This window comes from Cololabis saira, chromosome 1, assembly GCF_033807715.1.
Source record: "Cololabis saira isolate AMF1-May2022 chromosome 1, fColSai1.1, whole genome shotgun sequence".
NCBI lineage: Eukaryota > Metazoa > Chordata > Actinopteri > Beloniformes > Belonidae > Cololabis > Cololabis saira.
Window position 1 is genome coordinate 49,858,806 of NC_084587.1, and position 23,318 is coordinate 49,882,123.

General features: G+C 40.5%; 1 protein-coding gene across 3 annotated transcripts in view; it reads right to left on the bottom strand.

Annotated features, from left to right (window-relative positions):
* The window catches only part of LOC133447198 (uncharacterized), a 68,150-nt gene that overhangs the window by 19,105 nt on the left and 25,727 nt on the right, over positions 1-23,318 (bottom strand). Inside the window, exons 2-13 of one of the 3 annotated variants that reach the window (XM_061725757.1) lie at positions 19,572-21,096; positions 14,206-14,267; positions 12,993-13,040; positions 11,883-12,073; positions 10,714-10,827; positions 9,306-9,427; positions 8,048-8,248; positions 5,116-5,268; positions 4,554-4,585; positions 4,428-4,453; positions 3,200-3,228; positions 2,976-3,095 (exon numbers count right to left, since the gene is read on the bottom strand). In XM_061725757.1, coding sequence (XP_061581741.1) covers positions 2,976-3,095; positions 3,200-3,228; positions 4,428-4,453; positions 4,554-4,585; positions 5,116-5,268; positions 8,048-8,248; positions 9,306-9,427; positions 10,714-10,827; positions 11,883-12,073; positions 12,993-13,040; positions 14,206-14,267; positions 19,572-21,096 — 2,623 coding nt within the window. Of the gene's footprint in view, positions 1-2,975; positions 3,096-3,199; positions 3,229-4,427; positions 4,454-4,553; positions 4,586-5,115; positions 5,269-8,047; positions 8,249-9,305; positions 9,428-10,713; positions 10,828-11,882; positions 12,074-12,992; positions 13,041-14,205; positions 14,268-19,571; positions 21,157-23,318 lie in introns of all 3 variants that reach the window. The other 2 variants (XM_061725748.1, XM_061725740.1) reach the window with 2 other exon arrangements.

Genomic DNA, 23,318 nt, shown 5'->3' on the forward strand with positions numbered 1-23,318 from the left:
ACTAAGACAAAAAAAATTTGTAAATTATGAGCATGAAAGTCGTAATGTTACGAGCATAAAGTCGTAATGTTACGAGCATAAAGTCGTAATGTTACGAGCATAAAGTCATAATGTTACGAGCATAAAGTCGTAATATTACGAGCATAAAGTCGTAATGTTACGAGAGTAAAGTCATAATGTTACGAGAGTAAAGTCATAATGTTACGAGCATAAAGTCATAATGTTACGAGAGTAAAGTCATAATGTTACGAGCATAAAGTCGTAATATTACGAGCATAAAGTCGTAATGTTACGAGCATAAAGTCATAATGTTACGAGAGTAAAGTCATAATGTTACGAGCATAAAGTCGTAATATTACGAGCATAAAGTCGTAATGTTACGAGCATAAAGTCATAATGTTACGAGCATAAAGTCATAATGTTACGAGCATAAAGTCATAATGTTACGAGCATAAAGTCGTAATATTACGAGCATAAAGTCGTAATGTTACGAGAGTAAAGTCATAATGTTACGAGCATAAAGTCATAATGTTACGAGCATAAAGTCATAATGTTACGAGAGTAAAGTCATAATGTTACGAGCATAAAGTCGTAATGTTACGAGCATAAAGTCGTAATGTTACGAGCATAAAGTCGTAATGTTACGAGAGTAAAGTCGTAATATTATGAGAGTAAAGTCGTAATATAACGAGAGTAAAGTGGTAATTTCTGAGAACTCTAACAGGAAGAGCTTCTTCTCCCAGTGTTAAAATGAGGAATATTGAGCATCTTGTGAGGTTATATTTTGGTATCGGTTTCACAAATAAGGAAATACTTAATCTTTTGGCACATCAGCATCTAATTATTATCAGTATAAGGACTTTAAAACGATTGTGCAAACGACTGCGTCTATTTGGAAGAAGGAACCACAGACTTGGAAGAAACTGCGTCTTTTATGGAAGAGGAAAATCTTTATGATCGTCCTCATTGTTTCCTGAGAAACAACCAAACCTCTTTGAATGGAAGCAGATGGAACCACGCTAGCCTTGCAGTCACTACTACTATACTATACTACAGTTAAAAGCCAGTAAATTCGAATATTTTGAAAAACTTGATTTATTTCAGTAATTGCAGTCAAAAGGTGTAACTTGTACATTATATGTATTCATTGCACACAGACTGATGCATTCAAATGTTCATTTCATTTAATTTTGATGAGTAGAAGTGGCAACAAATGAAAATCCAAAATTCCGTGCGTCACAAAATTAGAATATTGTGTAAGGGTTACATTTTGAAGACACCTGGTGCTCAAAACACCTGCAAAGGGCTTTAAATGGTCTCTCAGTCCAGTTCTGAAGCCTACACAAACATGGGGAAGACTTCAGATTTGACAGCTGTCCAAAAGGCCATCGACACATTGCACAAGGAGGGCAAGACACAAAAGGTTATTGCTGAAGAGGCTGGCTGTTCTCAGAGCCCTGTGTCCAAACACATTAATGGAGAGGCAAAGGGAAGGAAAAACTGTGGTAAGAAAAAGTGTACAAGCGATAGGGATCACCGCGCCCTGGTCAAGATTGTGAAAAAAAACCCCATTCAAAAATGTGGGGGAGATTCACAAGGAGTGGAGCTGCTGGAGTCAGTGCTTCAACATCCACCATGAAGAGACGCTTGAAAGACACGGGTTTCAACTGCCGCATACCTCGTGTCAAGCCACTGTTGACCTAGAAACAGCGCAAAAGCGTCTCACCTGGGCTAATGAAAAAAAGAGCTGGACTGCTGCTGAGTGGTCCAAAGTCATGTTTTCTGACGAAAGCAAATTGTGCATTTCCTTTGGAAATCGAGGTCCCAGAGTCTGGAGGAGGACAGGAGAGGCACAGGATCCACGTTGCCTGAAGTCTAGTGTAAAGTTTCCACCATCAGTGATGGTTTGGGGTGCCATGTCATCTGCTGGTGTCGGTCCACTCTGTTTCCTGAGATCCAGGGTCAACGCAGCAGTCTACCAGCAAGTTTTAGAGCACTTCATGCTTCCTGCTGCTGACCTGCTCTATGGAGATGGAGATTTCAAGTTCCAACAGGACTTGGCGCCCACACACAGCGCAAAATCTACCCGTGCCTGGTTTACGGACCATGGTATTTCTGTTCTAAATTGGCCAGCCAACTCCCCTGACCTTAGCCCCATAGAAAATCTGTGGGGTATTGTGAAAAGGAAGATGCAGAATGCCAGACCCAAAAACGCAGAAGAGTTGAAGGCCACTATCAGAGCAACCTGGGCTCTCATAACAGCTGAGCAGTGCCAGAAACTCATCGACTCCATGCCACGCCGCATTAATGCAGTAATTGAGGCAAAAGGAGCTCCGACCAAGTATTGAGTATTGTACATGCTCATATTTTTCATTTTCATACTTTTCAGTTGGCCAACATTTCTAAAAATCCCTTTTTTGTATTTGCCTTAAGTAATATTCTAATTTTGTGACACACGGAATTTTCATTTGTTGCCACTTCAAATCATCACAATTAAATGAAATAAACATTTGAATGCATCAGTCTGAGTGCAATGAATACATATAATGTACAAGTTACACCTTTTGACTGCAATAACTGAAATAAATCAAGTTTTTCAAAATATTCTGATTTACTGGCTTTTACCTGTATACTATACCAGACAGGTCCTCTTCCACAAAAGACGTATGTGCTCTTCCTGTTAGTTCTCATAAATTACCACTTTAGTCTCATAATACTACGACTTTATTCTCATAATACTACGACTTTATTCTCGTAACACTACGACTTTATTCTCGTAATGCTACGACTTTATTCTCGCAACATTATGACTTTATTTTCGCAATTTTACAACCTTATTCTCATATAATGACTCTATTCTCGCAATTTTTTTTTGTCTTAGTTTGGCCCTAATACTCCGTGGTAACAGACAGACAAGACAATGCAGTTTTTGATGTGATGTCAACATGGTCCACGATGAGAAACAGTTTCCTCACCTTGCCCACGTCTGCTGCCAGGATGACGTCGGACGGCGTCCCGAAGGGCTGGACCAGCTGGACGATGTCCGTCTCCGACCAGCCGTCCTTAGGGAGTCCTGTGATCAACACTTTGCCCTTCTATTGAAAACAAACAATTGATATATGCCACATTAAACAAATAAATAAACTTTACCTGGCGAGCACAATCCCTGCCCTAGATGAGGCTGAATAAGGATGAATACCTGAAACGTGCTCTTCTCGGCCTCGTCTCCTGTTGGAACAAGGTGCAGGGACAACTGTTAATCAGAATGGTTTTTGGTTTTTTTAAACAATATTTTTATTAATTTTTCACTTTTACAGGTAAAGAATGGACACATATTATGACCCACAGAAATAACAAGCAAAGCAGGCAAACAAATAAACAGAACAAAAACAAAACATCAGCTCAGATCCATTTAAATAATAATAATCCCCTGGTTACAGTAAAAATGTTCGGTATGACCCGTCAAGAAAATCCCTGCAACGTGATATTAGAGACATCAGGCTCTACATAGTTCAAGTACGACTCACAAACTTTATAGAATTGCTCTGTTTTTGAGTGTAATAGAAATGTAAGCTTCTCTAATGGCACCAGATCAAACACCGCTAACAGTTGGTACTTTTTCATTGATCCACTGCAATCAAATATTCTTCCTCGCTGCGTAAGTAAGAATCAGCATGTTTTTAATTTCACAATGAGTGCGTTTACATGGGAAGTTTAATTCCTCTTTAATTCAGAATTAAAATTAAATCCGATTTAAAATTAGTAAAAATGACCATGTAAACACCTAATTCCGAATGAAAAAGGCCATTCTGAATTAAACTTAATTCCGAAGTGGCTGGTTTATTCTGATTTTAAATCCAAATAGAATAATTATGCGATGTTTACACTCATTCCTCTTTAAATTAATGCTGGTCTTTCTTTCTGCTCGTTCCCTCGCCCGTCTGTCTCCATGACGCTTATATTCCACGCTGGGCTGGTTTTCCAAACAAAGTTTCAAGATGGCAGCACTCAGTAAACGCTGGTCAAGAGCAGAGACCATTTATTTAATAAATAGCTTGGAGGACCTGGAAATAATTAAGCAATATGCATAAATATGCAATTATAACTGACTATAATTATAATTATAATTATAACTACTTTTTGGGCATAAACAAAAAAATACCAAAAGTTGTAATGTAATGATGGGGGGGGGGTGGGGGGCATAAATAAATCGATCTTTAGACATATGAATTCGATTTTTAGGAATTAATCGATTTAGGATTGGAAAATTGATTTTTTCAACACAGGCCTAGTTTAAACTAAAACCAAACATAAGCGTGGATTTACGGTTAAGGCGACCGAGCAGTTGCTATTGATTAGTCACAGTTGTGATCAGTTGAAGATCATTATTAACAACAAGGCTTATTATTATTATACAGATATCCTACCAGAGTTGTCCTGCTCCTCGCCAGGTCTGTAGAGAGTCAGGAGGGAATAGTTAGGCAGGGAAATTGCTAATGAGCATTCAGGTGTTACAGACACAAAGCTTGTAAAAAACATTTATTTTCACAAACCTGAAATCAGATAATTCCTCAAATTCATGCTTCTGCCAGGAGAAAAAGGAAATGAATACACGTGAAAAGAATGCAAGTTAAATCACATGCATATAAACCAGAAACTAATTTCAACAGCTGGGATTCCTAATACCAGAATACTGCAGCGGGTCTTAATAGGGCTCGGTCGCTAAAAAAAAGTCAAAATTTAGAGAAAAAAGTCGAAATGTCGAGATTAAAAAATGAAAAAGAAAAAAAGGAAAAAAGAAGAAAAAGGAAAAAAAGAAGAAAAAAAAGAAGGAAAAAAAGGTCAAACATTTTTGAAAAATCTCGACTAGGGCGGCGCTAAAGAGCCGCGGGTTGCTGACCCCTGGTGTAAACAAACAGCAGTGTGGTAGCACCAGGTGAACAGACGGAACACAAAAAAAAAAAAAAGTTAAAATGCCGGAAAGGAACTGGAATTTACCGGGATACCTTAAACAAGGAAGCCAGGGACCGGTATATGCAGAAAATAATGATTATTAACGGTTTGGATCCATATGAAATCCCTACTAAAGAGAGTGGAGCTCCGACGAGGACTTACAGCTCTGTGGGACCGGTGTCTTCGTTTGCGGTGTCTGCGCTTACACGTGGTTACCATGGGGGCTGAAGCTGTGATCTCCTGGTCTCGGATGCTCAGGCTCTCAGAGGAAGCCAGAGCCTGAGCTCCTTCAGCCGTCATCATGCAGACAGACGCCTGGAACACAGAACCACAATAACATTCACCAATAACACTCATCAATAACACTCATCAATAACACTCATCAATAACACTCATCAATAACACTCATCATGTGTGAGGGTGGAGAGAATGGCTGCTGTGGGACCTGAGTGAAGAAGACTGCTTAAGGCCCAATCCCAACACACCCCCTACTTTCTTCCACTAGCCCTCCCTCACTATCACTAGCCCTAAAAAAGAAGGGACAGATTTTAGGGCACTTGAAATCTTCCCAATACTCCCACTACTACTTTCAGCACCACCCCTAAAATCAGGAAGCTGAGAGCCAAAAGCTGTTTTAATTTCAGCTGTAGCGCTGTTAATATGCCACTTTATTAAGTTTTCATATTTTTTCAGGCGTAAAAGTAACCGTTAAGATCCCCAACCTGGGCTCGGTTTATCCAAATAACGCCTGTTAAGAAATTTTATCTGATGTTTTCAGAGATGATAAGAGCCGCCGGCTCGGAGCAGCAGCAGCAGCTCACGTACAGGATTGATCGCCAGGTCAACCTGCGCCGTCGTCTCGGGGAGAAACCTGCAGCTCTGTGGAGAATTACCGCTGGCTGAAATAAATCATTTAGGAAGATAAATGTTGGTTTCATAGATGAAATCTAACAGTTGTAGCTACGCCTTTTTTGCTCCGAAAAGTTCGAGATTTCTGCCTGCCGGCTCCGGAGCTGATTTATGGTTCCGCGTTAAATTGACGCAGAGCCTACGGCGTAGGGTACGGCGTGCGTCGCTGCGTAACCTACGTAGGCTCTGCGTTGGTGTAACACGGAACCATAAATCAGCCTTTATTCTGGCGAGGTTTGAAAAAGACTTCGCAACAACGAGCAAGCGAGTGATTATGTACATTCACTGAGTGAATATTATGAAAGTAAAATATATATTTCCCGCTAGAAATGTAATCAAAACGCATTTTTATGCAGAAACTAACTCAAAATATTGATTTTATTCACTAAAAAATGACAAATGTCCGCCATGTTTTTTTTTTTTTGATTCAGTCCGCAAATGACTACGAAAAGCATTCTGGGAAATTTTTCTGGCCCTAGATCAAACTAGTGAGGATCGGAAATCCCTCGATCCGTAGGGACAGATTCATATCCACTACACTAGTTTTCAGAACTCCCCCTAGGTGAAAAGAGGAATTGGGACACCACTACCCTCACGGGAATGCACAAAATTTAGGGGTAGGGATGAAAACTAGGACTAGTGGGGGGATTGGAACTGGGCCTAACTATTTTATCAAATACAGGGAAACATGAGAGAGACAAACGCGATAACTCATTCATTTATTAACGCCGACATTTATTTTATCGCGCATTAACGTATGTTGCTCACATGCTTTTGTTTTGAAAAGTCTTTCGCCGGCTGCTGCAGAACCGGATGAGAGTTGGCGGAAAAACATGCTAAAAACGGACTTGGAGGGCGTTAAAATTACAGGACTGTTATATGAACATTTTCATTTTAAAGTTCTCCCAGACGGCGGATTCCACCCCTGTAAAGGAAATTTCAATAGTGATATTAGGGACATTTGGTGCTGAACATAGACTGTAATGCTGCTCCCCGTTAAAAGTTTCTGCTGTTTCCTCACAAATTGCCTGTTTTAATGTCATGACTTTTTATTTTTCATAAAAAAAACAGGATGACATTAATTCCCTGGCAGTGGCAATAAGCTATATTTTACATTGTTACACTAAATATGTGTTTCTGACAAGTGCTGATGTTTGCACAACAAATGTTATGGCACTTTCATTCATACTTTTATAAGTACTAATAAATACTTTTATACTTCCAAGGTTGTTAACTGTTCAGGGGATTGAAATTGAATTGGTCAGTTCTTATAAATATCTAGGCATTCTGATTGATGACAACTTGTCTTTTAAATCTCATATTGATAACCTTGTTTCTAAGCTGAAACCTTTCTTTTTTAGGAACAAATCATGTTTTTTATTTCGGGTCCGGAAACATTTGATCGAAACAACTTTTTTACCCTTGTTGGACTATGGCGATCTGCTTTTTATGAACGCTCCTGAGCAGTATTTAAAGAAATTAGATACTGTGTATCATTGTGCTTTGCGTTTTATCACCGGTTGCAGCTTTCAGGTACATCGCTGTTTTTTGTTGCTGCTGCAATTGTCCTCCTTTGCCTCCGTAGACTCTCCCACTGGCTGACTTTTGAATGGATTTATAAATCCATTTTGGGACGTCTCCCTACATATTCGTGCGTGCACATGTGTAGAAACGTCAGCCATTATGAACCTGCGCTCACAGAACTTTATTCAAATGCAGGTCCTGAGAGCCAGAACTGAACTGGGTAAAAAGGCTTTCAGGTTTTCTGCCCCGTCAACCTGGAATGATGCGCAGAAGGACTTGAAACTGGTTGATCTAGTATCCTTGGGTAAATTCAAATCCATTTTAAAAGACAGATAAATTAGCTCTCTCGGTTCTTGTGACTGCCCCGTTGTGTAAATTTTACCATTGTTTTACTATTGTTTCCCTGGAATGTGTGACTGACTGTCTGTGTTTGTATGTATTGTTGGATTGTTTTTATGCTGCCATTTTGGCCAGGTCACTCTTGGAAAAGAGGTTTTAATCTTTTTTATAAAAATACATATAAATAAAAGTGCACTTTACACAACTCTTGAATTCATTATTTGATTTTGCATATAGAATGTGATTAATCAGGGAAATCATGCGATTAAAAATCTTAATCGTTGCCCAGCCCTAACACACACACACAGTCCTGAACGTGTACCTTCTGTCCCTGCTCCTTCTCACTCTCCTCCTCCGAACACGGCATGAGGGTGACATTATTGATCTTTCCGAACGATCCCACCAGGTCGGTGAGCTCCTGCTCCGAGGCGTCTGCAGGAATCCCCGTCAGATAAACCAGCCGGTCGTGGGGGGCCGGGATCACCACCACCTTCTTCTTCTGGGGGGGTGGAGCTTTAACAGCCTGGAAACAAACAGCAAAAGGAGCTTTGTGTTCACTCTTGATCAGGTCAGTGACAAGTTTAAATCGCTAAGAGCAGGGGGCGGCAACCCATGAGGCTCTTTAGCGCCGCCCTGGTGGCTCCCTGGAGCTTTTTCAAAAATGTTTGACCTTTTTTTTTTCTTTTTTCCCCCTTTTTTTCTCTTTTTTCTTCCTTTTTCCTTTCCTTTTTAATCTCGACATATCAACTTTTTTCTCGACATTTTTACTTTTTTTCAAGAGATTTCAAGTTTTTTCTCAACATTTAGCCTTTCACCATTTGCCATCATTCTAAGGCTTATACAAGACTTTGTATTTTTTGCAGCTCCAGACATACCGTATTTTCTGGACTATAAGCCGCACCTGCATACAAGCCGCATCCGCTCTATTTAAAAAAAAGATATACAAGCCGCAGATATTTATGTTGTTAGATTAGATATTTACTACATTAACAGAAGGATTTTGAACTGTAAATGATGTACATGTTTGTACCTAAATAGATCCTTTCCTAACAGTGTCTTTTAACACGGCAGCAACTTTGCTGATTAAAACGGGACAGAACCAAGAGAAAATAACCGCTATTTATTTATCTATTTATCTGTTTGAAATCTGCTTCTACTTCTATCTGCTAAAGAAGAAGTAGTGTATTCTTCTTTGCATTTATTTTGTCTTAGTTTTGATTCTAATTCCAGTAAGAGCGCCCCGAGCGCTGGAAGAAAAATCCACAGAACAGCCGCACCTTTGTATAAGCTGCACGGTTGAAAACCTATGAAAAAAGTAGCGGCTTATAGTCCAGAAAATACGGTATTTGTTTTTGGTCCAATACGGCTCTTTCAACATTTTAGGTTGCCACCCCCTGGCTAAAAGTATTTGATGAGGTTTTTTTCCTGTTCAACTGTGACGCAAAACATTCAGCCCTGTTTAAAGAAAATGGTGGAATTAGCTGTGAAATTAAAAAAAAAAAAAAAAAAAAAAGTGGTCTTTTGAGTAAAGCTTGAGGCGAATGAAGTGAAAACCAGGAGCGTCAGTAGTCGTCACTTGCCATCTTGGCTGTTTTGGTTCCGGGCTTGGCCGAGGCTTTGATGCTTTTAGGAAAGGGCTGGGATGCAGAAGCCTTGCTGGAATCATCGTGTGGCCGTTTCACACCCCGGCCAGGCAAACTTCCTGTAGGAATAGAAAATAATAAATAAATCAGACAGGCAGGCAGAAGGTGAGGCAAGGAAATGATGTCATGCTGACAAATGCGTTTACATTTATTCTTGAGTGGTTTTTCCATGTGCACAGTTCAACTGGACTTCACACAAACCTGTTTACCAAAATACTAAATATCAAAATGCTACATTTTAAAGTGATAGGGATCTAAATATAAAAGCAATTTAAAAAGATTTGATTCATTCAAATTAAGTTGTTTAACGGGAGGCCGTGGCAACTTTCTATCCCATTAAACTCCTCAAAAGGGTCTAAATCCAATCAATTCCTACGGAAGCGTAATGCTGCCACCCTAGAAAAAGAAAAAAAATATCAGCATCACGTTATAACGTGATAATTTATTGTTCTAACAATAAACTAGTCGTACGTGGAAGCAAATAGCGTCAGTGAGCCGTTTCCCAGGGCGCTTCCTCTCTCAAGTTCTTCTAGAGAGACTTTTACTACGTCATACAGTCAAAATTGGGGTTCAGGTCAATATTCCGGTTACTGAAATATTGGGAATAATCTGTTTCCATGCGTGAGCAAACAGGCTTATCCCTGTATACATGGTGATTAATCATTCAGGATATCTGGATCAAACCAGCGATGCACGGAGAACATCATGACGTCATTTCCACTACTTCTTCCTGAATCCAAAACAACAACAACAATAACAGCAGCACGGAGGATAATGAACAGTCCATTAGAAGTCGTTTTGTTTCTTGTCCCTGTAGTTCTCCTTTTCCAGCGTCTTCCAGCGGAGCTTGATCTGGTCTGGCGTTCCTACAAGTCCTGCTTCACGCAACTTTACTCCCACCTTCTTGTAAATCTCTCTATCCCGGTACTTTCTACCGTCTACAAATGCAGAAATGTTCATATCCTTCATTACATTTATGAAGTGATTAGTCTCCTCCTGGTCTTGTGTTTCTCCGTGTTTATAAGAACTTCCTGGACTCAAAAGACCAAGATTTTTTGTGAAAAGAACATGTACATAAAAAACATTTTCCTGTTCCTTTTAATGGGGATATTCCGTTAGACTATACATGACCATATATTCGGGTTAGAAAAGGAGTAACCCAGGGGTCATATTCGGTCATAAACAGGAATATGAGCAAATTCCGGTTATTCAAAGGGGTTATTGGTGTTTACATGGCCGTGCGCAACTGGGTTATTGCTAATATTCTTATTGATGCATTGAAACGTAGTCAATGTTGATGAAACTGCAGTCAGCAGCTTAAAGGAGTAAAAAGCCAATGCCTCACCTGCTGATTCGCGGCTGCTCCTCTCCGGCCGCGGGTCCCTGGACGACGCTGCCCGGGGCTTGTAGGGCGGGCTGTGCGATCTGGGGAGCGGGGATTCAAACCGATGGCTCCGCTCTGGGTTTAGCAACAACAGAAACAAGTGAGTTTAGACATGGGATCAGATGCACCGTAACCATGTTCTGGTCTGGGTCTCTGGAAAACACACACAACCTGGGATGTAACAGATGCTATAGAAATAAAACTGAATCTAAAAGGTTTTGAAACATGGAACGTACAGTGAAAGTATTCAGACCCTTTTACATGTTTCCCTCTTTGCAGCTATTTGCTATATTTCAGTGCAAGACATATGAAAGCCCGCATAGAGTTTGTCAAAAAACACACGAATGACTCTCAGATTATGAGAAACAAGATTCTCTGGTCTGATGAGACCAGAGATGATATTTTAAATCCGAATAGAATAATTCTGCGACCATGTATACACTCATTCCGCTTTAAATTAATTCCGGGCTGCGTCCGAAATGCCAAACTTCCACCCTAATGAGTATGCAAAATGAGTATGTGAGATTGTTTTAGTACGTACTCAATAGTATGTACTATCCATACTCATTCTGGAGAAATGTATTAGTGTGGATTGATGGACACTAGCTAAACAGAAACTTCCCACAATGCAATGCAGCGGTGTTTGGTTGCTAAGTGATACGTATATGTCATAAGTATAATATTAAGTATAATAATATTATTATATAATATTAATATTATAATATTTGTATATAATATTATATAATGTCATCTTGTTTCGGCCAAACAGAAAATAGCGGAGCGGAGCTGCTACCGCTGCTGTGACACGTCACTTCCTCCCAACGGCAGGAAGTGCCGTGTGTGCTCTTAATAGTACGTCCAAATTAATCACACTACTGATATTTACTCAAGTTGTGCCGAATTTAACTTTACTTTTTAGTATATACTGTTTAGTATGGCACTTTGGACAGACCGCCGGTCTTTCTGTTACGACCGATCAAACGTGTTTTCCATGTAAACCTCAATTCGGAATTACTATTTCCATGTGAACTCGAAGGAAAATAGTTTAATTGGGAATAATTAATTCCGAATTAAACAACATGATGTAACCGTGGCCAGTGAAAGACTGTTTATCGTGTACTTTTGCCCACCTGGGTAGGGCTGAGGCCGCGGGTGACGGTGGGGGGAGTACGACGCCCCGTCGGGCCGGCGGGGACGGCCGTCCGGCTGGTATTTGCCCCGGGGGGGAGTCGGGGAGCGAGCCAGAGACTGAGATCCAGACTGGAATGGAGAGCCATCTTCTGGATGCCACAGAGCCCGGCTGCCGTAGCGGCCACTCCGGCTGAGGGCGGGAAAACCACAAGAAACGCGCAGGATTTAGAACCGTTTTAGTAGAGAAAAAACACAGCACTGCAAAAACTCTAAATCTTAACAAGAATATTTGTCTTATTTTTAGTTAAAATGTCTCATTTTTAGTCATTACCAGAAAAATAACTTGTTATTTGACAATTTTCACCTGTCTCAAGTAAATTTTCACTTGAAATAAGTAGAAAAAAAATCTGCCAGGGGAACAAGATTTTTTTGCTTGTAATAAGAAGATAAATCTTGTTCCACTGGCAGATTTTTCTACTTATTTCAAGTGAAAATTTACTTGAAACAGGTGAAAATTATTTTTCTGGTAATGACTCTTGTTTTAAGTGTGATGAGATTTTTTTGACTAAAAATGAGAAATTTTAACTAGAAATAAGACAAATATTCTTGTTAGGATTTTGAGTTTTTGCAGTGAGGGCTTCAGGTGCAACCAGTGAAAGGATCTCTAACAGAGCAATAGCAAATGTTAGAAAAAGGGCTGTCAAAGTTAACGCGTTAACTTAACATCGACAATTTTACAATGTTTGTGAAGCATATGGTTCATTGTTTTACTTTGAGCTGCTTAAAAAAACCTAAGTGAGTCTTTACAAGTGTAAAGTTGGGGACTACTACTACAAGCTTTTTTTTGTGGAGAGTTGAATAAACATTGGCATAAAGCAGCATATTTGCCCTTTCTCATGTTGTTAACAGTATTAAAAACATTAAAAAAATACCTTAAGGTAAATTAGAACAGCAGAAAATGTGTGAATAAATGTGCGATTAATCGAGAGTTAACTATGGACAACATGCGAATAAAAAAAAATTAATCGTTTGACAGCCCTAGTTATAAACTATGACACAAAAAAGGAAAGCAGCTTTTGCTATTAGTAATAGACGACTGAAATGCTCACATTGCTGAGGCGACTGACCTTGGCAGATTTGGTTTCCAATCAGGGAACCTTCAGACAAAACAAACATTGTTCAGCAAACACTGCAAGGAATCAACTACCACATTGATAACAGTTTCTAAAATGTTGCCACAAACATATCTAAATAAATGCACCAAATAATCCAATGGATTTTTCAGCTTTATCCGAAGGGTGATGTAAGTGATGTACATCGTTATGATGCTCATCCGAAACAAACAAACTAAATAAATGAGATTAATTCTCATTCACACGACAGAGTATTAGGGTCAAACTAAGACAAGAAAAAAAAAAATCGGAAATTGCGAGAATAAAGTCGTAATATTGCGAGAATATGGTCGTAATATTACGAGATTAAAGTCGTAATATTACGAGAATAGAGTCGTAATTTTACGAGAATAGAGTCGTAATTTTATGAGAATAAAGTTGTAATTTTCCGAGAATAAAGTCGTAATTTTACGACAATAAAGTCGTAATATTACGAGAATAAAGTCGGAATTTATGAGAACTAACCGGAAGAGCACATCCGTCTTTTGTGGAACAGGAGCTGTCTGGTATAGTATACGACTTTATTCTCGTAATATTACGACTTTATTCTCGCAACATTATGACTTTATTCTCATACACTACAAAAACTCAAAATCTTACTAAGAATATTTGTCTTATTTCTAGTTAAAATGTCATTTTTAGTCAAAAAAAATCTCATTACACTTAAAACAAGTCATTACACAACATAACTTGTTATTTGACTATTTTCACCTGTTTCAAGTAAATTTTCACTTGAAATAAGTAGAAAAATCTGCCAGTGGAACAAGATTTATCTTCTCATTACAAGCAAAAAAAAACTTGTTCCACTGGCAGATTTTTCTACTTATTTTAAAGGAAAAATTTACTTGGACCATGTGAAAATTGTCAAATACTCATTTAAGTGTAATGAGATTTGTTTGATTAAAAATGATACATTTAACTAGAAATAAGAAATATTCTTGGTAAGATTTTGAGTTTTTGCAGTGTAATATCATGACTTTATTCTCATAATATTATGACTTTATTCTCATAATATTATGACTTTATTCTCGTAATTTAAATTTTTTTTTTGTCTTAGTTTGGCCCCAATACTTCATCGTACATTCATATTTGTGTTGAATTGTATGTTTTACTTCCGTTTCCTACTAAAGGGCGGCAGGTTAGTCCTCACTTGTTGCGCAGGTCTCTGCAGGCACAGGTGTGGTTGACCGTGTTAATGTGGTCAACCAAGTCCTAGAGTTCCAGAGAAAAGGAAAGACATAGGAAAGGAAATCGTCACTGAGATACAAACGGACACAATCGACCAAAGACAGCATTACAACTCGCAAGTATGGACATTAGGGGGGAGAGATAGACTAAAAAAAAAAAAAAAACAATTAGTCTCATTCTTTCTCAGGCTTGATATATTCAGGGCTCAGTGCTTGAATCTCCCCCAGAAATACAACACAATGCTTCATCTTGCTCAGGTCAAATCAAAAGTGTCCTTTACAGACAAGTTGTATATATCTTTATCTTTAGTCTCAATAGGACAATCTTCACCATTAATACAATATTTATCTCTGTACAGAGAAAAGAAAAGTTTTTTTAACATAAAATTCTGAAGACAAAGGCTCTTTTCCAGGTCTGAGGACATGAATCTTTGCTCATAAAACAAAAAGTTAAGTGGTAATTACTGATGCATAACAATTCCATAAGACAAACATTTTTTTTAAATATTTATAAATATTTTAAAATATGTTCAAAAATTCTAATAATGAGAAGAGTTAGAGCTTTTAAACCTTTAAACAGACCAGAACACACTGCAGGATCGTGGCATAATAAAGATTAGCATTCATTCATAAACTTGCAACATGTTTAGATCATAAAAGAGAAATCAGTCTATTTAAAATGTAAGCAGTGACTTGTAGTTTTATGAGGTTTTGCATATACACTCAACTATTTTGAGTAATTACAAACTATAGTACTGCGATTCTAGGTGGTATGAGCCATTGTAGAAACAGTTATTCTAGCTTAAAGTCAATCACAAAGCCATTCCAGAAGAAACCCTTCTACAAATCCTGGAACCAGAGGGTTGGCTTTTCTGGGGAATTTAGGAGCTTATTGAATAGTAATTATTACCGAAAGAAGAGGACATTTCTATTTTATCAGTTTTTAACATTTTAAATTAGCTGTCCAGTATAAATGTTCAGATTCACATAAGACAAAATATGTGCACCTAAGATTTAAGGAGCTTAAAATTCCATTTCAGCAACATTTAATGCCAATTTTACAAATGGCCTAGTTACAGTATGATTCATTAGTCTGTATAAATAACTAAAAATCCTCATTATCAACCTCCAGCAAAAAAAACATACATCAGCATCATTTTTACAAATGATAACCACAGGATTGTTTTATCATTTTCAACCTCATACCTTTAAGTGCTGGTTATGTCCAAATACAGTTTTTCAGCATCATTAAATTTTGAATTAATATAATGGGAACTTTAAACAGAAGCTTAATACATTACGTTATACTTACCACAGAAAAAAAAAGTGAGTCGTTTCTATAAAACAAGAAAATCTTTGATTCACAAAGCCCTGTCCCCGTCACGTGCTCAAGTAAAACTACTCACCAGATTTACAGATAACTACTCTTTGCTTTGAAACTGTACTATTTGGGGAAAAAGCGTAATTATTGTGGGATTCCAGAAGTTGTGTCTTAGTTAAGGATTATTCCTCCCTGAATTGATGTCTTAGTCTCCCCAACAAGGAAACATGGCTGTGGCATCTCACATCATTCATGTTTTTAGAAGAAACGTTAAAAAACCTGGTTGCTTTTGCTCTCTTAAGCATTCCAAACTGACCAATGGGGAGAAAGACTGAGTGGTGCTGTGGTAGAACAACAATTCAGCAATTATCTAATAGTGATAAACCAAGACTAAAAGCATTCAAATGAAATCTGAATGCCATTTATTACTCTTAATCAGATCATCTAAAATAAACATAGCACAAAAAGTGAGGATGTGTGTGTTTGGTAGATTTATTTGTTGTAACAATGCTCCTTGCCATTAAATCTTATACCGTTGGAAAGCCTGTTTTTTTCCCATTTAGATGGTGCCATGTTTGTGAGGAACATGCATTTGTGGGATGAGGATGTGCCCATGAAAAATTCACCAAATCTTCTCTGCTAATGCCCAACAGCTTATTTTGCTGTTGCTATTGACTCTTTTTTGAGCTTCAGGTGACTCCAGGTGTTGCCAGTCAGGTGCCTGATGCTTTGCAGGACAATATGCAGGTCTCCCGGGAGACCTGCCATGACTGCCGTTCTCCGTCAGACCTGTCTGCATTGCTGTCAGCAACATTTTCACTGGAAATTATGTTCAGTGATGAGTCCAGATTCTGCCTACAGCAGTTGGATTGTAGGGTCAAAGTGTGGAGAAGACACACTATGGCCCAGTCCCAATCCCCCCCTAGTCCTACTTTTCAGCCCTACCCCTTAATTTTGTGCGTTCCCGTGAGGGTAGTGGTGTCCCAATTCCTCTTTGCATGTAGGGCTAGTGGGCATAACGAGGGCTAGTGTGTATGAATCTAGCCTTTCACAGCGAGGGATTTCAGATGCTGACTCGCTGACCGAAGGCCAGAAAAATTGTGAATGTACATAATCACTCGCTTGCCCGTTGTTGCGAAGTCTTTTCAGATCTCGCCAGAATAAAGGCTGATTTATGGTTCCACGTTACCTACGGCGTAGGCTCTGCGTCGATTTAACGCGGAACCAGCTGCTGCTCCCAAGCCGGCAGCTCTTCTCATCCCCGAAAACATCGGAGCAAATTTCTTAACAGGCGTTATTTGGATAAACTGAAAAAATATTAAAACTTAATAAATTGGCATATTAACAGCGCTACAGCGGAAAATTGCTTTTAGCTCTGGGCTTCCTGATATGGTGTGACGTATGTGCAAACGTAACTACGCAGTCGCTTACGTACCCGAACGTAAACCATGCAGTGATGTAGCAAATGGTGTCCGAATCCCTAGGGAAGATTACAAGGGCCCTACGCCTGTGGCTTCATTTTGAGGGTGAAGTGGTAGTGAGTAGGGTGAACATTGGGATTGGCCCATAGACCCCCTACAATCTACAATTTTAAATTTTTTTATCCAAATGTTTTTCCCCATTTTATCCCCCAGTGCTCCTCCCTAAGTCAGTCCTGGGCATTGCCCCTCTACCCAGGAGGGGGCAGGTAGAGTGAGCAGGCTGCTGGGCTCAAGTCTCCTCCTTACTTGATGAGTGAGCAGCTTCTTTTCACCAGACAGGGTGGGGCTTCTCCGGCCGGACGTAGCGCGTGGAAGGATCACGTTATTCCGGCCAGATCCTCCCCACCCCATCTGGCGCCCCGGTTGGCCAGAGGGGGCAGTATAGCCCAGGACTGTGTGCATGTTTAGCTACCCAAGGGAACACGGGGGAGAACATGCAAACTCCACATAGAAAGGCCCTTTCACCAACCCCACCTAGGGTGTGGCCGCTGAAGGCATGAGGGAAACACGCACTCATCGTCCACAGCGTCCCCGGCAGGAATTGAACCCAGGACCTTCTTGCTGTGAGACTATGCTGCAGTGATGGAGTGACATGGTATGGTGGAGGCAGTGTGATGGTGTGGGGCGGCCTCTCCCTCACTGGAGGAACGCGGCTCATCATCATTGGAGCCAATCTGAATGCAGAGATATCAACATGAGATTCTGCAGCCAGTGTCAAACTCCATCCTCCAAGATCAAACCGCCCCCCACCACAGAGCGGGTTTATCAGAGACCACCTCCAGAAGTTGGCTGTGAAATGGATAGAAGGACATGCCAGCAGTCTTCAACCTCTTTGAGGCTGGGATCAGCTTGATTGTGCCATCCCACGGCATGAGGGGGAGGGGCCAGGCTGTCGTGGTTGTGTATGGTTCTTCCACAGACTACTGGGGCTCCTGATAGATATATGGATAATTTTTTTAATTGCCAACATGTCAAACTTCTATCATCCAAACACCAAACAAGAGTCAATGGTAAAATGAGCTATTCGGCATTGGCAGAGAAGATTTGGAAGTTTTTTCATGGACGCAACCCACATACTCAGCTCCACTGCTCGTCCAACATATGCATGATCCTTACAAACATGGCACCCTTTAAAAGAGAAGAAAAGAGGCTTTCCAACAGTATATGATTTGTTGCGAATAACCTAACACAAATTCCCTTATTTTTTGTGCTAAGTTTATATCGCTAAATTCACGTCTAAAGAAACATTTAAAAAGAAGCAGACAGTGGTTTTCTAGCTGCTGCCTTTCCAGTAACAGATCCTTTGCACAGCAGACATCTGGAAATATAATGGCGGACGAAGCAAAAAGGGGATTTTATCATTTTTCTTTTCAGTACCACCCCATTTCCTTTAGCTTTTCTTGACATCTTGTAATTCCATGTTGTGAATTTAATATTTAAGTTGTCTCAATTCAGTTAAAAAAAAAGAGAAAGAAAAGTTCTGCAATTGTGTTTGCTACCTTTCACCATGCTGCTGCCAATAGAGGGAATGTGCATGACGTCACAGATGCGACTTCACAGCGGGTTACGCCCACTGAGTGGCAGAAAGACTGAGTGGCAGCGTAAACTTTCAGTTTGAGCAACTCGAAAACTTCTAAAATGGGAAAGAGCTGTTGTGCGATCGACTGTACTCAAGAAATCTGAGTTATCGTTTTACAGACTGCTGAAAAATAAGCTTAAGAGAGACAAATGGATCACTGCAATTCACAGAAACAACTGGATTCCAGGCACCGAAACGTGGATTTGCAGTTCCCATTTTGTATCAGGTAATGTTGGATTTTTGGGTAGCTAAATCATAAAGTTCAGTGTCCTCATAACTTTAATGTCACCAACAAATCCTGCCTTAAATTAGGAAAAAAAGACTTTTGTATGCCTTCAAGCTTTGCTTCATGTATTTCCTTGGTGTAGAAATTAAGTACAAATATCAGGAAATTCAATTCGTGGTCAAATATTAATGTCCATGGACCACTGGTTCTTGGGGTAACTGTACGGGTCACTGTCAAGTCCAACTGCCTTTAGTTTAAGCCGATAATCTTTGCCGACGTTTTACCACTCAGTGAGAGTAAGGGGGCGTGGTCCAGTGGGAAAGTGACGCCAATGCAGACCCTCTATATGGACACTGGATAATTATTCCATATATTCTTCTACTGTTATGGGTAAAAATGTCTGCTGTGAAAGGGTACATTAGCCCAAAGACAACACCTCAGATGGTCCAACCATATGGAGCTACAACAATCGGGGGTACAACTAAGCTTTCAAAGACACCCAGGGTAAACCACATTGTGCATTAACAGTGCAACTCGATGTTTTTAAAAAATAGATAAATAAAAATCATCACCATTTTCTAGTCTGTTTCAGATTATATTAATGTAGAAGTGTACTGTTGCAAAATCAAAAAAAAAAAATCAACTTGACAACTGTGTGGTGGGAGGTCACAAAACGAATGCTGCACAGGCAGGTGTTGGTACGAGGACTCGTTAACACTCACCTTTTCATCATCACACTGTACGTGGCACAGGGAGCAGGTATGGGGATACACCTTTGGAGGCACAGCCGCAAAATCACTTATCATGGTAGGAGTAGGGAACTTCCTGCTGCTGCCATGTGCTCTTGAGCCAGACGAAGAGAGAGCTGGTCTTGAAGAAGCCTTGTTCCTGGATGCAGATGAGGGCCTTGCTTTGGATCCATCGTGTCGATAGTCCCTGTCCAGATTACGAGATTTAGGCGACGATTGAAATTTTTTCACCGGTGACCTGCTCCTCTTGCGTTTTTCGCTGCTCGTCCTTCGATAATCCCGGTCTCCGTGCTTGTTTGCTTCCTTTTGAACGTCCCGACTTTCAGTTTTATCCACCTTCTGAACCGTTGACAATGACGACGCTGGGTACATTTTAACAGTCCTTTCACTGGAGAGTGGTTCTCTTTTGAATGTCTCTCTAGGGGTACTCTCATCGTTTCCCCGACTAGCATGGCCGTAGTCAATCACTTTTCCTGCAGTCTGTGTTACGGTAAGAAGGCTGGGCACCTCTGGCGAGCGTGAGGGGCCAGAAGGATGCACTGACACATCATGGATGTTGCGGGAAAATGTAGGTGTAGAAGTGGAAGCCACAGTTTTCGGTGTGCCCGACTTGTTAATTTGGATGTCACGGAGTATGAAGGGTAAAGTATCAGGAGTTAACTGATCATCCGGGTAGTGACTCAACACTTCCAAGTCCTCATTTGAAAGTCCAAAGCTGGCCAAGATGCTCCCGGCGCTCTCCGGTGTGTACAAGCCATGGCCGTCTCCTCCACCAGTTCCACCGCCGTGGGACTGCCGAGGTTGGGGCTGCTGTTGTGCAGCCTGATTGCCAAACAGTTTCGCTGGGGCTTGGTAGCCTGACCAGTCTACTCCTTGCTGGTGGCCAGGCTGCTTATCAGCAGTGAGTGACATGGGATTAGAACCACAGCCTCCCTGTTGACCGATCACAGAACCTGAAGCTTGGCCCGGTTGATTCAGATGGTCCATTTGACGGTGGTCCATATCTCTGGACCCCCGGATAGCCAGGGCAGATTCCAGCTCATCGGGGAGTTGAGTGGGACGGGGAAACCGGAAGCCCATCCCCTGCATATTGGAGGCATTTGGAAGTTGATTTGCAGGTGTCTGATGTTGAGAAGGCCTGGGAGCGTTAGCAAAGGGCTGTGACCCCTGCTGCTGAGGGTGTTGGTAATACATGGCAGAAGACAAACTTGGCCGAATGAATGTGGAGTTTTTGCTGTTCGTGTCGCTATTCAATCCCACAGTTGACACCCGCTGTCTATTTAAAAGACTTAGGAGGGCAAGATGAGGAGGCGACACCGCTGCAAGATCACTGCTGTGATACTGGTTGCCAACGATGACAGATGCCAATATAGCGAGCTGCTGGAGAGCGATCTGTGTCTGAGTCTCAAGCTGGGCAAGTCGGAGAGCTGTCAATGCGCCCACAGGTCCAAAAATGAAATGGGTCCCTCTGATGCGGCTGGCGATGGACAGTGTACCACTGTGCTCCGAGTGAAGGGAAGGAGAAAGGTGTGAGTTACTGTCTGTGTGCACGGCGAGGCTGAAGTGGAAAGCAGAGATATGCTATTACAATATACAAGATTCAACTTTTCATTTCAAAAGAAGCTCCCTGATCAAGCATCCTTTTTTCTCAATGCATACTTTTAAATACGCTGTCCGTCTTCATTGTGTTTGTAGAAAGAAATGCAGTCTACTAAGAAAGAGCTCTTTTTCATAGTCGGGACGTGGAAACATAACATCATGCAACAACAATGAATTCATAAGAAGAACCGAAAGCCCAAATTAAATCTTTTTTTTTTTTTTTTTAAATCCCATATTGGAAAAAAGAGGCTTCTTCAGATCTGCTGCAACACAGAGTCCTACATAAGATCCTTCCAGCCTACAGCTATAGCCATCTATACTGTCTCTTTAACCAAACTTTAAAAATGTACTTTTATTGCAATATATAATTTTCCTCATGAGATCAATAAATTATAGAATGGAACTTTCCTAAACTGAAAATACTGATTTAATAGCCAAGAGGACAGAACGCACAAGTCTGAGCCTCTTGATGTCATTGAAAAAAGAAAGATTGATAAAAAACGGTTTCACAGTATTTGTTAACCTAAGATGAACGTTGGAACAGAGTGCATTTTAATCAAATACGACATAAGCCCTAGCAAATCCTAGCAGCAAAACAAAGCCTTTCCACAGATGTATTGCTATTTTCTCATATGCCAAGCAAGCATGGAAAAATTATATCACTCCCATGTTTCCTAATTTTATATCTCACCCACCATGTCTCACAGCCAAAGAAAAAGCAAACTAAAACAACATAACTACAGCTTAATTGTAATTGTATGAAAGCTAGTAAACAACCATCAAATAAATGATGAGTATCGACGACACATTTTGATATAGAGGTCTGCTTGACATAAACAAGTATTGCAGGACGCACAGGAAAAAGGTCAACCGCCCATGGCCAAACAGGAAAAAAGGAGGTCCACCTCTGAGAAACAAGCTTATTTTTATCAACACAGCTCAACATCTTATGTTTTCTCTAAACCTGTACTGAATTGATCAACATTTTGCCTCTACAAAGTCCTCAAAACCTGCTTTTAAAGTGATGATTGGGTATTGTAGATGGTGATGCTAAATACACTCAAACGTTAACGTGACAGGAGAGAGCTGAACATTAGTGCTGGGCGGTATGACCAAAAATGTATATCACGGTATTTTTCAAAATTATATCGGTTTCACGGTATATCACGGTATTTTTTTTTCATGCACAACTGGGTGTTAACCACATTTTCTAATGATTTGGAAAGGAATTGCTGCAGTAAATTGGCTTAGAATGGCCTTTTTTACTGTCATGAGGAGGAAATATTGTAGAAAAACATTAATGTCCACACTAGTATAAATACAGGTTTGCATGGCCTCACGTGTGCCTGGCGCTAGGACCCCGCGGACGCATGGTGTGTCGTTAGGCTGTGTTTTCCTTCATGCTTCCCTGCAGCGTCACATGCAAACACAAACACAGTACCTGGCAGAAAGATTTCTTTACATCATGTTGTCTGTCGCCCGCGATATTTTTTCTTTTTTTGGCCAGCGCCATAGTTGGCTGGCTACAAACTATATACATCCCATAATGTATAATAATATGCCCGCGCTTGCAGCAGCGGTACTCGCATCGTTAAGGCTGATTTATGGTTCCGCGTTACACCAACGCAGATCCTACGGCGTAGGGTACGCAGCGAGCGGCCGTCACACACACACACACACACACACACACACACACACACACACACACACACACACACACACACACACACACACACACACACACACACACACACACACACACACACACACACACACACACACACACACACACACACACACACACACACACACACACACACACACACACACACACACACACACAGCATCCTCCAAGTCTAGTGGCTACAGAGGTGGGCTTGGGTCTGGAGGACCCAGGTTCAAGCCCCAGAATGGCAACCAAAATAAACCACCTTTGGCCCCTGAGCAAGGCCTTAACCATAATTCTAGAATATCTATCTATCTGGGCTCCTGGTAGATAATTGGATACATTCTTAAATTGCCAATGTGTGTTGTTTCTTCAAACTTCTACCATCCAATCCACTAAACAAGAGTCAATGGCAAAATGTTTTTTAGCATTGGCAGAAAAGATTTGGATGTTTT